Here is an 18,111-nt window from a genome sequence, read left to right on the forward strand (position 1 = left end):
CATCATCGATGTACTCTCCCACATTAATGAAACTTTACATCTTTACTTATCTTTTCCCTCACCTTGCCCCAACTCTATGGCACACAAACCCCCCAAAGTGAAGAAATGTTAGAGCTTGGAGTTGGGAACAAGGTCGCTCGTGCAAGTGTTGTGCCCCTTGCACCAAGGCAAGCCCAAGTTCTCCTTGTTGTGCTCATAATGTATTTTAAAGTTGTAGAGGATGCAATATTCCACAACATTGTATTCCCAAACCCACATGAAGGGGGGAAGAAATTTAACCACAAAAAAAACCCCTCGAGCTTTAAAAGTAAAAAAGCTTAAAAGTTTTCATAAGTTGACTGAACTACCATCGTTTTTTCTCACATTGTCTCCTCCTCAAACTTGACATGATCATCGAGATCAGCATCATCATTGTCTCCGTCACATTATCATAATCTATGTCTTTATCATCGTGATTAGTATAGATGAGTTGTTGTAGTCTCCCTCATTATCATTACTATAGTTACCCTTCAAAATAATCGTTGATTTTCTCAATATCATAATCGCAAACATTATCATTGCCTTCATAAAAATTGAGGTGGATCAATGTGACAATAAGAGTGTGATCATCTAGCACACCATGCAAAAGAAGATGGTCAGAATACACTAAGTGAAAGGGGGAGGAGCATAGTCACCATTGAGATGAATGCGAAGAGAGACAATATGAGAAGAAGAGTCCTATTGAGTAGATGATGAGAAAATTGACAATGATGAGGATCCATACTAAGGTTATATAATAACCTTAGTACAAGACTATCAACATTATTTTCTTACCCTTCCATACTATTCATTTTACACTACTACAAAATGAGAGAGAGAGAGAGAGAGAGAGAGAGAGAGAGAGAGAGAGAGAGAGAGAGAGAGAGAGAGAGAGAGAGAGAGAGAGAGAGAGAGAGAGAGAGAGAGAGAGAGAGAGAGAGAGAGAGAGAGAGAGAGAGAGAGAGAGAGAGAGAGAGAGAGGGGGGGGGGGGCAGAAGGAGGGAGAGACAGTGTGAAGGGAAGAAGTTGGAGGATCCAAAAGCTCAACTCTTCCCTCTTCCTCAGATCCCCTGCCATCAATATACTCTCCCTCATCAAGGAAACTCTATATCTTTGCTTATCTTTTGCCTCACCTTACTTTGACTCTAAGAGTGCATAAACTTACTAGACCAACAAAGAGCATAAAGGAGTAGGATGTCAACAAAGCATAGAGCTCATGTACGATGGCCCTAAAGTAAGGAAATGCTAGAGCTAGGAGCATGGTAGCTAGGAACAAGATCACTTGTGCAAGTGTTACGCCATTTGCATCGAGCCAAGCCATTTTAAAGCCATAGTTAATACATTTGCTACTATATCTCAATAGGCTAAGTTGTATCTATAGACATGAGGTTTTCAAGCATCTTATGGTGTTTCTTTACGGCTCAATTGGTCCCACAAATGATACCCTAGAGGGGAATTCCACACGAAGCATTCCCCTCAATGATAATGGGCATTTGATCAAATCTGTACGTGCTAACTTATAGAAGATTATATGAATTAGTATCTATAAAGATATGGGATCACTTGAAGATAGGAAATTGAATTGGTTGTGCCTTCACCTAGGATAGGAGAAGGTAAAGCTAACCTCAAGTAGACTAGGAGGAGTCCGATATGACCTATAAGCTTACCCAAATTGGTCGCATTGAAAAAACAATCCTTTTTCTTCAATGATGATGAAATTTGAAACATAAAGTTCAAGATATGGGGATGGTTAAGTAAATCCATTTATTAAAAAGATAAGGGATTATCCACACCCTAGGTTCTTACATAAAGAGGCTATTTGTAGCCTTATGAATCATGGAAACTAAACCCCTAGACTCTTATAGAGATTATAATTTGAAATATCTTTTGATGATCTTTAAGTATTTTGAGTTAGAGAACTAGAGCTTCTTAAGAATAAAGATCAAGATTGTATTTAAAGGCCTTAAGATAACAAAGGACCCTTAAGGTATGATAAATGATGTTACCTAAGTTCACAACAATCTCTATAAGAACGATGGAGCTTCAAGTTGGAAGGATGCTAAGTGGAGCAAATTCTGAGTTGCATAAATTGCATCTAAAGGGTTGTTTGTGCTTGGGTATCCTACTTAGGGTTTGTATTAAATAAGGTTGAGCTCAAATACACACTATGCCTCCTCCAAGGCTAGTTGCAGGAGCTCTTCACCAAAGGGGACTATTCTTGTCCATTTTGGATGTTAGGACTAGCTCTGGATGGGAGAGGTCCCTCCATAGGGATCAAACATTAACCAAGAGATGACAAGGTTGTCAGGAGGGCTCTAATCGTAAATCCCTAGGACATGTAGGACTAGTCTAATCGTAAATCCCTTTAGACATCTAGGACTAATCTAATCGTAAATCCCTTTGGACATCTAGGACTAGTCTAATTGTCATGCAAGCCTGAGATGGCTTTTCTAGAAGGACCTAATGCTAATTGGTGGTATGGCCTTTGGGTGGAGTCTTATATGAATGAATTTGCCCAATTTGAAACAAATAATTGTTTTTTGAATGATTATCTTCAAATTGTTTTCGTGTTGTGTGACTAAATTATGTGAATGGACCTTGTCCCTAATGGGCTAATTTAGGAACTTGTTTTTATATGTCAAATTAGATGTGCTAAGTAATTAGACAATTAATCAAATTCCTCTCATAAAAGGGAAGCGTGAGGGTTGAGCCTCGACGAATCCATTCGATGGTAGGATGATCTCAATAAGCTAAGAGGTTTCTCTCAAAACAATAGAATAGAAGCAAGTAGGAAGGGCATAAATATTAACCATCATAGGAAGATTAATTTAGAATTCGTCCTCATGTCATTTTAGAGGGCCGAGGTGAGACTTTGTCTTATGGGTAAAGGGGATGATGCTAGCTCCCCCTAGTTTCTTACCCTCTCTGAACCAAGTGTGACACATGTTTACTTTCGTTTGGGTTAAATCGCATTAGCAATTGCTTGTGACTAATATTATACAAGCTATTAGATAAACTTAGTATTGTTTAGGAACCTTATTTTTTAGGTTGATCCTTGTGGAAATGGGGTGGACATTCTCTTATGAGGTAGACTCAAGTGATCCTAAGCAGTAAAGTTCGTGATATTCCATGGGAGTTCTAGATGGTGTCACTTAAATTTGTTGCTTGATGGTGGGCAACCAAAACAATGCCATCAAGGGAACATTAGATGGGCATGCTACACTTAATATGCACATAGCCTTGTGACCAAGTCATAGCATTATCCAGCATGGCAAGAGCAAGTAACCTCTTAGTGAGAGATAGAGAGAGGTGGAGGAATAGAGTGAGCTAGAAGTATACAGGGGGTAGAGATGGGGGATGTGGAGGTAGAGAGAGGTGGAGGATGTAGAGGTAGGGGGACTTCCACATGTGAGACTTCTCAATGTTTGAGGCTCTTTATAGCTTTAAGGTGGACATAATATGGGAGGAGGGGGTAAAGTACATTGGTGGGTATGAAAAAGCTAGTGATCCATGATTATTCAATGGGTAAAAAATGAGATCAAAATTAATACCTCAATTATTGGCTAGCTTATTTGGCTCTTGTATATGGTGAAAAAGGTAAGACTCATAAAGTTATTGTTCAGTGTTCACACCACATGTTTGAATTCATTTAAAGGGAGCCACACTTTGTCACATCAGCCCTGCTTCAACCAAATTTTATTGATATTATCCTCATCACCCTCATCTTCCCCAAACTTGCTACACTACCGGTCCAACCCTTAAACACAACCACGCCATCTTGTGTTGATTGATTTAGCCCTTTGGCAATGGTGTCACCACATGATCACATGGTGTTGCTATGATCTATTTGTTGTTTTGGAAAAAATAGTTGTTCCCTTTGCTACTCCCATTGGTCTACGTGCTATATTATTGTCTTAGCTGCCCACCATTGCTTAGCATCAAAATGTAGTCTTTTCCAACCCCTTAGTTGCCCAAGAGTTGCTCCAAACTACCATGCTATTACTTGAGACAACCATGCTATTGTTTGGAGATCTACAGCACAAACATCTTCATAGCATGCAACATGTTGCCATCCGAAGTTGTCTTCTTGAAGCTCATGAAGGAATAGACAACCCAATCATTCTCATAGTCGGCTGGAATGCCCGAAGAGTCCCTCAGAAGCGGGTAAATGACGTCTTAGGGGCACCTCGCGCGAACGGCACCTAAGAAGGTCCCCCTCCCCCCCTCAGAGAAGAGAAAACAAAAGGTTAGGCAGCTGCGGATTCTCATTTCCCTGCCAGAGACTCCAACAGTTTTCCGATCTACTGTGTGTTTTGAATTCGATCATCGCCATCAAGAATCAAAAGATCGCGGGCGGGCGTGTATGATACAGGTCGCGACAGGCATCCGCTTGAACAGCTGAGGGAGGAGGTTTCCTGACAGCCATGGATTGGGGCAACGTGACCGTGGAGGAGCTCGTGGACGCCTTGAGGGAAGTGGAATGGAACTCTCCTCCTCGGCCTCTGGCGGAGTTCTTCGCCAAATTCACTGTGCCTCGAAGTGTCGCCAAGTGGGAGAGCCGGACCAAGTGCAACCTTTACTAGTAAGTGCTCCTTCCTCGTCCAGGTCGATCTGTCCGCTCTTTCCTTGCATGACAGAAGATGCAGGTCCGCAGCCTAGACTGTTTCTTCAAACTTGCAGCCTGGAATGTTTCTTCAAACGGATTCGGATTCTGGTAAACATGTGGTTAATATGGAACTCATTGTAGTCTTTTATGGAACATTTGCAATGAAGGGCCTTTGTGCTTATCTGAAAGAGTATGTGGACGAGTCTACCCCATGTATACTCTTACCACATGTATACGGATGCTTGCTTTTGTGAAGATCAAGGAGTTCCAGAGAATTTCCTGATTTGTGGCTTGTGGAGATCTATGTCGTGTTTATGCTTGCTTCATTTTGTGAAGATCAAAGAGTTTCATTCTCAAGAGAGATGAATTGAGGAAGAGAATGCCTTGGCTAGTGCCTTGATTACTTTGGAAGCTAATAGTTTTTATAAGTGCCTCATGTGAAGATAAAGTTTATCTATTCGATAATAGAGGAAGTTGAGGAAAAGGATGCAAGTAAACATTTCACTCCTCTTATCTTTTTACAGTTCATAAATATAGTGAACCTTACATAACTTGGTCCCATTTGGATATGCAATATTTGGATTCATCATCACAATTACATATGGATTACATGAAATTGATTAGAGCTTCATAGAGAGATTTAATGAGGAAAGAATTATAGTAAAGAGAGTAGTCTATAATGTGTATATACATGCTTTGTTTTGGGAAGACGAAGGAGGTTCATTCTAAAGAGAGGCACCCTAAGGGATATGGGTTGAGGATAATTGTATTCTTGAGAAGATCGGAAGGCCTCTTCTGATTGGAAATGGCTATAAAAGCCATGCAAACTTTTGGCACACAAGACATTCTTCAATAAATTGCTAAATATATCATCGAAGTTTGGCCATAAGAGATGCATTTTGGGCCCAGAATACCGTGATGAGCTATACAGGGACCAACATGATATTCTTTTGTTACTTTAGGCGTAAAATCTTTTGTGTGACACAACTTATTCTTCATCAAAAGAAATCCACCTTTGGCAACGCGTTGAGAGTTAGTTCAAATGGCCACATCAGCAATGCCATGTGGCAAGCTGCTAATTGGCTGCATTTAATGCAGTTGACGTGATTATTTTGGGTTATTTTGAGGCTATTATTTTCAGCCTTTATAAGGCTGAGTTTCCAGCAGCCTTGAACATTGTATCTGATAGATTTCAGCCTGTTGATGACGGAGATTGCTCTCGGGGTTGATGGAGATTGAGATCCTCGAGGCGAAGACATACGCAAATATTTTCTATGCACTCTTGTATAATTTTGCATCCTTATATATCATTCTTTGCTGTAGATTTTTTGCGTTTCACTCTCTCTCTATTCTCTCTGTTCACTCTTTATCACGGTCATTCGCTTTTGCATTGTTTCACTCTGACATGGTATCAGAGCATTGAAGGATGGACCTATTTGAAGAGGAGTTTTCAATGTGACATAAGGCTGTGTTTTCAGCATTCAAGTGTGAGCAGGTGGGTTGCATATCAGAACAAGATTGAGGCGAGCGTGGGCGTGCGAGAAAAGAGAAGATTTGTTGAAGTTGCTGCTATTTTTCTGCTGTTAGAGAAGGAAGAAGGCTGTGTTTTTGTCCTTCAAGTGCAGATTTTACATTTTCATCTCCTTCGGCCGGACGAAGAAGGAACAAGATGAGCGAACCTCAGCCCTAGCAGGCTGTATTTTCACAGTCAGAGGGGGACTATTTTTTGTGTTTTGTGTAGGCACTGTAGGTGAAGATGTCTTCTGAGATCGAGGAAGAGTTTTAGGCGATCATGGACTAAAAGGTGCCCGTCCTACTGGCTCTTCCTTCAGATCAAAAGCTCAATGGTGAGAACTACCGCATTTGGCGGGTCATGATGCTTGCCATATTGGAGTTCTATGATTTGACGGAGCTTGTTACAGAGGCTATCAATTGTCCTTCACGAGACAAGTCCAGACTCTCTTCTAGTGTGTGAAGGTGGAGTTGGCAAAGGCTCTAGGACATTGGGATAAACTCAATGTATGTATTCGCTCGTTTCTATTTCTCTCATGTACTAGAATTGTTCTCTCTCACATAGAGCATTTAACGGTGGCTAGGGGGTTATGGCTGGAGTTGGATTAGATGTATAATTGGATGAACGTCATGAAGCGTGTCTTTGAAAGTGTAAATGAGGACTATGAGTGTCAACAAGTCATCATCCATGCGGGAGCATATCAACAAGCTAAGGTAGCTTTAGATGCAGGTTCAAAACGCAGGGAAGGTGATCACTTCTGAAGACATGGCGACAACTCTCCTTTCATAGTTACTGTCTCGCTTCAACGGTTTTTATTCCACCTTAATTGCTTCAGGGCTGTCTGAGACTCTTCGGTGGGAAGAGTTGGTTTCTATGGTCTTGGACCAAGAGGAGCGACTGAAAGGAACCAATGCTTCGAAATCTAAAGCTTTGGTTGGTCAATCTTCTTAGAAGAAGGGGAAGGACCAGAAGAAGAAGAAAGAAGACAAATCTAAGAAGGACAAAGACAAGGAGTCTACTTGTCACATTTGCGGCAAAATAGGTCATTGGAAGAAGGATTGCCTCGACAAAGAGAAGAAAGAGAAATCTTCAAAGGATTTTGGAGCGGTGGCTACTTCCTCATCAGCTGCTTTCCTCCATTTAGAGGTGATTGAGGATTCGTCTATGCCGGTTTCTGATGCTGTATTGACTGTCCCCCATTTACTCGGGAGTGGATTGTTGGCAGTGGTGCCTCTAGGCACATGACTCCTTCTTTCGCAGGTGTTACTCATTTGCGGCCTTCTCATGGACAAATTCTTATTGGAGATAGTTCGTCTATTCCTATTCAAGGATAGGGTAACATGTATCTTATTCCAGACGGGCGTGGTGTGCATGCATCTAAGAGGTACTTATGTACTGGCTTTGGGATATTATATTCTCTTGGTGCACAAGATTTGTGTCTCAGTCTTTTGGTCGAGTTTGATGTGGATTCTTTTCGGATTCTTGATCGACTATCGAGAGCGGCTTTGTCTTCAGGTTATGAGAATGGAGTCTATAAGTTGCGGTCTTCTTTTGCCTTGACTTCTCTTCTTTTTACCTCTCAAACACAGTCCGAGCTTTGGCATGCTCGGTTTGGTCACCTCAATTATGAATACCTTCGGAAGGCGTCTAAGGATCGGTTTGTTCAAGGTTTGCCAGATATTGTGGTGAGTCAGCAGCCTTGTGTATTCTGCATCCGTGGGAAGTAGACTTGTGATGTTGTTCCCAACAAGGCTTCGAGGTGGTCTTTAGTACCCTTGGTGCTTGTTTCTACCGATCTTTGTGGACCAATGAGGACGGAATCCCTTTGAGGGAGTTTGTAGTTCATGCTCATTGTAGATGATTACAATAGAATGACATGGGTCTATTTCTTGAAGCTGAAGTCGGAGGCTTTCTCCAACTTCAAGGATTGGTTGCTCTTTGAGGAGAACCGATCGGGGTGGAAGCTAAAGACTTTACGATCGGATAAGGAATGAGAATTTGTTTCTAATGAGTTTGCTTGGTTTTGTGTGGATCATGGCATACACCAGGAGTTTGCCAATACAAACACCCCTCAGGAGAATGACATTTTGGAGCGGAAGAATTGTAGTGTGATCGAGATGGCATGTACTATGATGGAGCATCGTTAGACATCTCAGTGTCTATGGGTTGAGGTTGTGGCTACTTTAGTTCACATCCTTAATCGTTCTCCTACTTTCATTGTTGTTAATATGACACCTTTTGAGGCGTACTTTGGATCCAAGCCTGAAGTTTCTTATTTAAGGGTTTTTGGGTGTGATGCTTATGTTCACATCTCGAAGACACAGCGTGACAAATTTGAAGTGGCTCCCAGAAGACAGATGTTTGTGGGCTATAGCTCGCAATCTCAAGACTACCTATTGTATGATCCTGTTGCGTGGGATGTCTACACGAGCTGTGATGTTCGGTTCGTGGAGGTTCTAGTCCGAGAGGGGGATGAGGATCACCTTGTACTTGAAGATTTCGGTGATAGTTGGGCCTCAACGACCGTTCCTCTCGAGCCTGTCTCTCTTGAGGATTATTCTTTGGATGAGGAGTCTACTATCTAGCCATCGGATTCACCGATTGGTCCTCCATTGCTAGTGGACCCTCCAGAAGCTTCAATAGATAGAAAGCGTCGAGGCGAGATTCGCTGCCTCCTCGTTGGGCCCATGCCATGCTTCGAGATTGAGGGATCGAGGGGATCCTTGAGGAGTGGCAACCGCAAGATGGTCCGTGGAGGTCACAACAGCATTAGGCACATATTATGAAGCTTGTTCGCTCGAACTATTGTTTGATGTTCCGTATTATGCAGGATAGAGAGCCTACATCAGTGAAGGGGGCTTTATAGTTAGATAATTGGTGGAAGGCGATGAGTTGGAGGCTATTGAGCGGAATGGCACTTGGTCTCTTGTGCCTCGTCTCTCTCGTAAGAAGGTGATTGGTGTTAAATGGGTCTTCAAGTCCAAGTACCATAGTGATGGCTCTTTGGACAAGCACAAGGCTCGCCTTGTTGCTAAAGGTTTTATGCAGCGCCCAGGTGTTGATTTCCATGATACTTTTGCCGCCAGTGCTCGCATGGTGACTATTCATGCTGTTCTTGCCTTGGTTGGTCATAGGAGATGACATGTCTTTCAGTTGGATGTGAAGTTAGCCTTCTTGAATGGTGATTTGAAGGAGGAGATCTATGTAGAGCAACCTCTTGGCTTTGGTTCCTTAGATGGGAAGATTTACAGTTTGAAGAAGGCCTTGTATGGCCTGAAGCAGGCTCCGCATGCTTGGAACGAGAAGATTGATTTGTTTCTCGAGGCCCAGTTGGGATATCGGTGCTCTAGGGCTGATCCGCAGCTTTATGTGCACACTTTTGAGGGTGGTTGTGTGTTGTTTGTTTTGTATGTTGACAACTTGATTGTTACAGGTGATCATGCATAGAAGGTCAAAGAGACGAAGGCAGCCCTACATCAGAAGTTCGATACGACGGATTTAGGACTTTTCCATTTCTTTTGGGCCATGAGATTTATTAGTCTTAGAGGGGGATTTTCATCTCTCAGCAGAGATATGTACAGCAGCTCTTGGTGACTTTTGAGATGGAGGATCGTCGGTCCATTTCTACTTCTATGGATTCGAATTGAAAAGCCACTTCACACGCAGATTCTCCTTTGGTGGATGCTACCCGCTACCGTCAGCTGATTGGATCATTGATTTGGCTTCTCAACACACAGGTTGATCTATGTTTTGCTGTAGGTCTCTTGGCTGGGTTCATGAGTGCACCTCAGCAGGTGCATTGGCAGGCTGCTCAGAGGATACTTCGGTTTGAGGGGGACCTCCAACCTCAGGATTTCCTATCTAGCAGGTATAGGTGCTTTTGATCTTGTTCTTGTAGGTGGGAGCGATTCAGATTGGGTTGGTGATGTGGATCAAAGGCGGTCTACTACAGGTTATTGTTTTACCTTGGGTGATGGTGCTATCTCTTGGAGTAGCAAGAAGCAGCCCACGGTAGCCCGGAGGAGCTTGGCTGCCCCCAGACTCGTCTTACTATTTTGCGGTGTGACAATGACAGTTGCATCACCTTGGCACGGAATCTTGTATTCCATGCCCGGACGAAGCACATAGAGATCCAATATCACTTCATCAAGGAGAAGCTTTTGGATGTGATCATCGATGTGGAATATTGTAAGACTGAAGACAATCTTGCAAATTTGTTTAGGAAGGCACTTTCCTAGGCTTTCCTTCACCAACATTCCAGATCCCTCCATTTGCTACCTTGTCCAGGATCTGAGAGGGTGTTGAGAGTCAGTTCCGATGGCCACATCAGCAATGCCATGTGGCAGGCTGCCACGTGGTAGTAGTCGGACAGTCTGATTGCAGTCGGCTGCATTTAATGGAGGTGACCTGATTATTTCAGGTTATTTTGAGGCTATTATTTTCAGCCTTTATATGGCTGAGTTTCCAGCAGTCTTGAACATTGTATCTGATAGATTCAGCCTTTCGATGATGGAGATTGCTCTCCGGGCTGACGGAGATTGAGATCCTCAAGGTGGAGACATAAGTAGATATTTTCTCTGCATTCCTGTATAATTCTGCATCCTTTACAACATTTTTCATTGCAGATTTTCTGCGTTTCACTGTCTCTTTCTCTCTCTGTTCACTCTTTGTTACAGTCATTCGCTTCCGCATTGCTTCACTCTGACAACATGAGCGTTTATCTTTTTACCAAAATGTAAACTTTTCCAAATGACTTTAAAATCTTCATTAAAAGTACACATGTTCTCATACTCTTGAAATCTTTATGATAAATCATGAACATTGTATGAATTTGAGGTCTTCTTAATAGGGCATTAACTACCTTGTTTTGCTTCTCAGACACATGTAATACTTGAAAGTTGAATTGTTTTAGTTAGCCCATAGAATATACTATCGTGATTAGTTTTGATGAGAAAATTTCCACCTACAAGATAGTGTCTCTAGTTTTTAAAGGTTGAGTGATGGCCATAAACTTCTCATTTGTTGTAGCATTTGTTTTGCTTTTTGTAGGTGCTTTCATAAGCAGTTGTAAGACTATATCAATGCAATCTCTTGAAGTATCACATTCCAACAAGAAAGGTATTGATAGATATGGAGAATCAAAATTGGTCCAGCCAATTTGACCTTAAGGTCATCTTGATCGGTGATTCTAAATTTTGGAGCTCATGGTTGAGATTTATATGATGGATCCCATCTCGAGCTACATAGCGGTTAGTTAAGTATTCCCACTGCTCCACTGCAAGGTCAAAATGCTGAAATTGAAATTGATACTCTAGAAGGAATTCTTGTATCAACTCAACAAGGGTGGAATCGTTTCTAGCCTTCCAAGAATGGATAGCCTCATATGGAACAAGGTGAGGGTGATTGGGGTTCGAGCCCTTGCACTGTATCCCTCAAGTTCTATGAGTCTAGGCATAGCTCATTAGGTTTGACTAAGTAGTGTAGTTAGGCCCGTTGAAATGAGTCTTGTCAGTGAATGCATGCTTGGTTGATGAGGAAAAATTGTGAGGTGTCGAATAATAGGGGTAAGAGGGATAGAAAGGAGGATAAGATGGGCAGATAAAAATAGGCTAGGAGTGATCAAAAGGTGCCATTGGAACTCTATAGCCTTGCCTAACTATAGGCTGAGGCACGAGAAGATAATTGGTGGGTCTTCCCTAGGCATAGCCACATGGGCAAACTATGGTACCTGATTCACAATCAAGAAAGATGGGGAGGGTTTCCCATGTGAAAAAGTCAGAAGTGTATTAGATGGAAGTCGAGATTCCTCGATAGATGCATCTACACCACTCGGAGAAGTAGAGGTCCTAAAGACCATGCCTAAGTTTGAAGAACCCCCCAGTGTGATGTGAGATGTCATTGACAGTGTGTGAAATGGAAAGGTGGAGATGGAGATGCAAGGGAAGAAGCGGGTGGGTTGGGTCGGAATGGAAAGTGAGGTGATGATGATGTGAATGTCGATTCATTAAATTGAATTTTTGAATTTAATCTTTGGAATTGAAATGTGGATGATGGAAACAAAGAATGAGATGTTTCACTAACTTCAAAATAACCTTGAGATTCAAAACTTGAAGGAAAAGTAGGAGAAGGAAAACTTACAAAAGGGTTTATTGATTTTTTCTTATAAGTATCTCTTCTTGTGTTTTATACATATATTGATCTTCTTTGGGACTTGAGCTTTTATAAATTGATTGGACAATACCTTCTTTCTCTCGATTATCACCAAAATCTTGTAGAGAAGTAGAAACAATAGAAGATGCAGCAACAGTAGGGATACTTGACATAGGAGTACGTGGAGGAGAAGAAAATATAGGTTTATACTTTGCGCCGATTTCTTTGACAAGATGGCTAGTCCCATGTGGAGTGTCCATCCTTTTTGCAAAATCAATAAATCTGTGCAATGAATCTAAAGGGGATAAAACAAGTTCACCTTCTAGTAATTGCTGAGCGTGATGCATAAGTATGAGGTTATACTCGGCTCATGTGATCTCATAGGGTCTATGGACTCCATGATTGTCATGAGGACATGTATTTTTGAAGCCTCACTTAACATGTGGATTAATTTTTAATCACATGACTAAGTAAATGATGCACATGTGAATTGTAACTGGGGTTAAAGTAAATTTACGAGCCCGAGACTCGAAGAAATCATGGGATGTTAAAGGCAAAAGTTGCTATAGGTTATGCCGCACAGGTACTTGGTGGTATCTAGTCCTAGTTGTTGGCCTAGGTCATCCATTTGGCCATAAGTGTCAGTTGGTGACACTAGAGAACTGGCGTTTAATGGTACCTATTGCCCATTTATGGTCAAAGATGGTGCAGAAACACTCGGGAATGGAAGTTGCCTAGCCAATTTAATTATTGGCTAGTTAGATTATTTTTCAAGGCACTGAAAAAATTATTAGATTAATTTTCAGTATTTTAAGGTTGAAAACTAATATTTAATTACAATATTCGCAATCCGTAAGGATGCACTTTAATTTCACAAAGTTTCTGCCCTGCACTAGTAACAAGGGCTCCTCAAAAATCTATTTCGAGTCACGTTGATTGTTTGATAGGGTCCGGAGGCAGGGAATTTACAGCTAGAGCCCCCCCTGGCATCCAAGCGTCCTCCTACGTTTAAATCAATCCGCAGAGAGACCTCTTGTGGCGGGTTCGGTCCATGTTTCCGTCACGGCTATTTAGAACCCCTTTGGCTAGGGTTGGCGGCCAATTGGGGATGGTTTGGCATGCCCTCCAAAAGTTCCACATGATTCACTATACTCATTTATGAGTTTGGGGTTACACAATCTCTTTTTTTTTGTTTTTTAATTTTTTAAATAGAACTAGTGTTCTTAAATTTACAAGCACAAACAAAGGTGCAGATGAGTGCTCGAGACATCTGCTAATGACCCAAGTGTTGTCCTTCATGCCTTAGCGGTAATTTCCAATATCATTCAAAGGGTAGGGAATCTCTTCGTTACGTCCCCCTATGAAGTAACCCCAGATAAACTTAGTTTCTTCGAAACCCTAAATAAGTTGAGTTGAACCCTATCCTTGCGTGTATAGGGTTCATTTATATTAAACAGCTCTTGAACAAATTTTTGTATTTCATAAGTGCGGATGATAGTTATCTTCAAGATGAAACCCTAGCAGCGCAACTAGACTGATCATGATGCCACACAATTTAGAGGCGTAACTTTCCTAGACAATACAATGCTGCAAAGTAGGCCTTTGCTTTTGGGAATTCATTTCGATGCGCTTATGCCAAACACAAATAGAGACTTGTATATGTGTGTGTGTGTCTATATATATATATATTCTTGGGGTGGAGGATGTGAAGCTATCAGTCCTAAAGGCAAAAACGAACACTCCCTCTGAAAGTTTATAGGAGTCGAATACCTGTTTTAGTCTTGCAATGGTCTAGATATATTTGAACGTCATCATAGCAATTAAGGAATTTCATGTACTTGATTCAAACCCTTACTTCTACCTTTCCAATTTCACAAATTTGTGATGCAAAGAAAAAAAGCACGATTTCTGCTTAATTGACGAATATGCATGTGTGTTTCAACAACCCATTTTTAAGCATGCTAACATTACTGCATAATCTGAAGTATTATGAGCATATTCAATAAGGTCCTCGCTTCTTCTTTTGCGTGCATGAATACACGATTTCCAATATGATAAAATGATGTAAACTAAATGGTGGTTAATTATGATAGACTTTTGCCGAATAGTTTTTCATTCCCAATGAAGCCGGCCTATGTCCTTAAGACTCCCCATCAGGGTAGGGTGAATGGAACGCACTTGATTACCAAGTGACGCGGTTCCTTGCCCCATGCCTCCATCGGATGAGGTGGGATTCTTGTTTGGTTGGACCTTACTTCGTTTGGGAGGCATCGTATGATTTGGCTTTTGCTTCGTGGCTACACACCCAGATTGCGGAAGAGACGGCTCCTCGCTAAAGGAACTAGTCTACGAGGATTTTCTCCAAGAGGGGGGGAGGGGGGAAAGGAAAGAGAGATGACGAGCTCCGAGTTATTCAACGAGGAAAGAAAAAACAAATTCCTTCTCTCTCTCTATCTCTCCTTCTCTATTCTCTTACCCTCCTTTTTCTTCTCTTCTTCTCCTCTCTCCCCCTTTCTTCTTATTCTTCTCTTATTCTTCTCTACTCTCTCTCTCCCTCTCCTTCTTATTCCTCTCTTCTTCTCTACCCACTCTCTCCTCTCTCTTCTTCTCTACTCTCTCTCCCTCTCCTCCTTATTCCTCTCTTCTTCTCTACCCACTCTCTCCCTCTTCTTCTCTATTCGAGCAAGAGCAAGTCGTGACCTCCTAGCCTTCCCATCCCCTGGTGGTTTATATAGGTAACTGGGGGGGGGGGGGGGATCAATGATGGCAGCCCCCTTGCCACCTCCCCATAGTCGTGGCACCTACCCGTCTCCTCTCGTGAGCCGTGGCAGCGCCCCAATCCTCCACCTCTTGCTGTTGCTGCCTAAAGAAATTGTCGCACGCCCGCATTCTCCTGGCCATTCAACGGCACGTGGCGGCGCCCTTCCCCTGGCCGTCCGCCAGTTGGTGGCGTGAGGGGGGGGGGGGATTTATCCTTTTAAAAAATCATTATTATTAGGGGGGGAATAATTTTGACGGGATTGTTACAAATCAACAGCAGGAGACAGTATCTACAGGCTGTTGAGGCAGGGCAACAGCAGTAAATGATTGATTTTCTTTAGTTCTTTGCATCTACATGCTGTTGTGGTAGGGCAACAGCTGCACTTGATTGATTTTCAGTCATTCTTTGCGACAAAACTCTGAATTTTCACTCTCTACAGCTTTCCCTCTCATCTCCTAGCCGTTTCATAGCCTTGCTCCGAAGATCTCAGCATTCGGACCCTTGGAGGTTGAGAAATGAATCTAAAGGGGTTTGGTAGTAGCCTTGGGAAGCATGCCAGAAATTGGAAGCTCCAAGACTTGGATTTAACAAGGCTAAAGGTGAATTTCAGCTGAATTCAGGTGGAGGACTAGCCAGCCATTGAATTTGGGTCATTTCCATGGTCTGTGAAGTTGGTGAAGGCCAATTAAGTGCCCGAATCAAGGGGCAAAATAGATTGAAGACTTGCTGGTCACTTTGGACAGCAAGGGGAGTTGAAATACCGAAAGGGATTGGGAGAATCCCATTGTAAATCAACTTTTTCTTCAATAAATCTAAAAAAATACCGAAAGGGACGCCAATTTTGGGGCGAATTGGGTGTGCATTGTCCAAGATTAGTAGGTAAATTTGTATTTTCAGATTTGCATTTATTGTTTGTTGCTGTAATTAAGTTGTAATCAGGGATTTACCACCCTATTTGAGGAGGAAGGCTGGTTTCAATGATACTTTGATGTCTCTCCATCTACGTCAGATCCTTGCGGAGCAATCTGTGAAGCCCACTCCCACTTGGGTCTTTTCATGGAGAGTTTAGGAGATTGAAGCAGCGAGAAAGTGTTCGAAGTCATCTTCTCTTTGTGAACCTATTTCTGATGACGAGCTCTCCAATGAAAAGCCTAGGTTTCTTCTATGAGTACCTAGCTTTGATACCATGTAAAGAATGCTCATCTACAGATAACAACACAATCGCATGACAACACAGATTGATGAACAACATAGTTAGGGTTAGGATAATTCAAAGACTATGAACACTGAAGAAGAAGAATGAATAAATGAATATATGATGCTCAATGCAGCAAACACACTATGCAAAGTGAATATAGACCCCCCAACTCTCATGTCTCTAGTATTGCGATAGAGAGTGTGAGTTGGAGTGTGTGTTGTACTCTAATGGATCCCAAAATATAGTAGACTGCCTTCGGAGATTCCTGATAGCAGCAAATGCAGCAGTGTGAGGATCAGTGTCAAACTTACAATTGAACAATGGGAAACAGTCAGACGACAGCTCTTGCAGCAAAACACAGCTGTATGGATGATGTGGCAGGTTGTATGACCAGGCTGGACAGTAAATGCAGTAGTGACAGATGATATTAGCATCAGGTGGCAGCAAATTTGGGTCAAATGCAGGCTGGTAGATGATCTATAGCAGTAAACGCAGCCAGCTGACTGATATAGACAGGCTGAGAACAGTTGCTAACAAGAACAGTTGCTAACAAGTGGAGAGGGCTGGACAGCATGCATCAAGTGTAGCTCAGCAATAGACAACAGCTCGAACTGCGATATCGAATTTGAAGGGTGTGTGGATAGTAGAGACAGTTGTTGGCAATCTACAAAACAGGACTAAGGTTGAGTGGTGGGCAGCCTATCTATTTATAGATGGATGGGTCCTCCTAAATTAGGGTTTGGTTTATGGGCCACTGTCACTCTCTAGGAGTGCATTTCTTTTTTAAATGAAAGTTTGGTAATTTGAGTTTTGGGGGTGTAATTAAAAGCTAATCAGGTTATAATGCATTGTTAGCTCAACAATATAGCCATTTTTCTCAGATTTGGTGCTTTTTGTCTTGGGTCACTAGAGCAGCTAGGCACATGCACTAGGACCTTGAGTAGTTGTATTGGATTTTTCCTATTGAGGGTCGAGTTTGGAAGGCTAGTGACTAGAGCTTTTTGAGTGAAAAATTGTATGGATCATTTGGTAATGAAAGAGACACCAAAGGGGCTCTTTCCTTTGGGGCCAATCTTTCTTTATGTCTAGGTGTAGGAGCATTCTAGCAATTAGAGTTGTGTTTGGGTGTTCCTCCAATTTCGGTGTAAGACCTTTCATGTGTCTCTTTTGAGATGCAAGAGTAAGCATTGCCTCTACCAAGGTAAGATCCTCTTGGTTATGTACACATGTTTTCTTTTGGGGGGGGGGGGGCAGGTATTTTACGCTCCTATGCTTGTGAACACACATCATATTTGTTAAAAGTGGCTCAACACCGTTTACACCTACATTATTAAAGGTAAGATACATGTGAGAACCTTAAGCCTCGTTTGTGTCAAATTAATCAACCATTATCTATAGCTCATCATTATCCACCCTGCCCACACACCCCACCCCACCCTACACACACACACACACACACACACACACACACACACACACACACACAGAGTCGTTCCCATGTTCACTAGCAAACATGCTAGTAGGGTGGTAATACATCTATGTTAAAGAGGAGGAATAGGCACTTTCTTCCATTTTGAAGTTGAAGGCTCCAAACTTCTCCATATTTAGAAAGCACTTTTTCCACTAAAATGAAGCAGCATTGTGATCATGTGGGTTAAGTTGCATTCAACCACTTGGCAAACAACGACAAAGGAAGGAGTGGGAGTCCTTCAAGTAGAAGAGACAATGATGTGTAGAAGCCTTCTTCACCTATTTACTACATACATCTTCACATGTCTTTCCTTTCTGACTAACAAGGATATTGTGTCCCCTTTTTCGGGAAAACTTGTCTAAATTCATGCTAGCAGATCTAGAGACATGATCCG

At 42.1% G+C, this 18,111-nt stretch overlaps 1 protein-coding gene across 1 annotated transcript in view; it reads left to right on the forward strand.

The window, feature by feature from the left end:
- The first annotated feature begins 4,222 nt into the window (after positions 1-4,222).
- Positions 4,223-18,111, forward strand: part of LOC148031382 (PRA1 family protein A1-like) — a 42,331-nt gene continuing 28,442 nt past the window's right edge. Inside the window, exon 1 of the mRNA XM_087684906.1 lies at positions 4,223-4,600. Within this exon, the coding sequence (XP_087541032.1) occupies positions 4,443-4,600 (158 nt within the window). The 5' untranslated portion in view covers positions 4,223-4,442. The remainder of the gene's footprint in view (positions 4,601-18,111) is intronic.

The sequence above is a fragment of the Lygodium microphyllum genome, chromosome 9, assembly GCF_053477565.2.
Source record: "Lygodium microphyllum isolate KBCC chromosome 9, Lygodium_microphyllum_v1.1.10, whole genome shotgun sequence".
Classification (NCBI taxonomy): domain Eukaryota; kingdom Viridiplantae; phylum Streptophyta; class Polypodiopsida; order Schizaeales; family Lygodiaceae; genus Lygodium; species Lygodium microphyllum.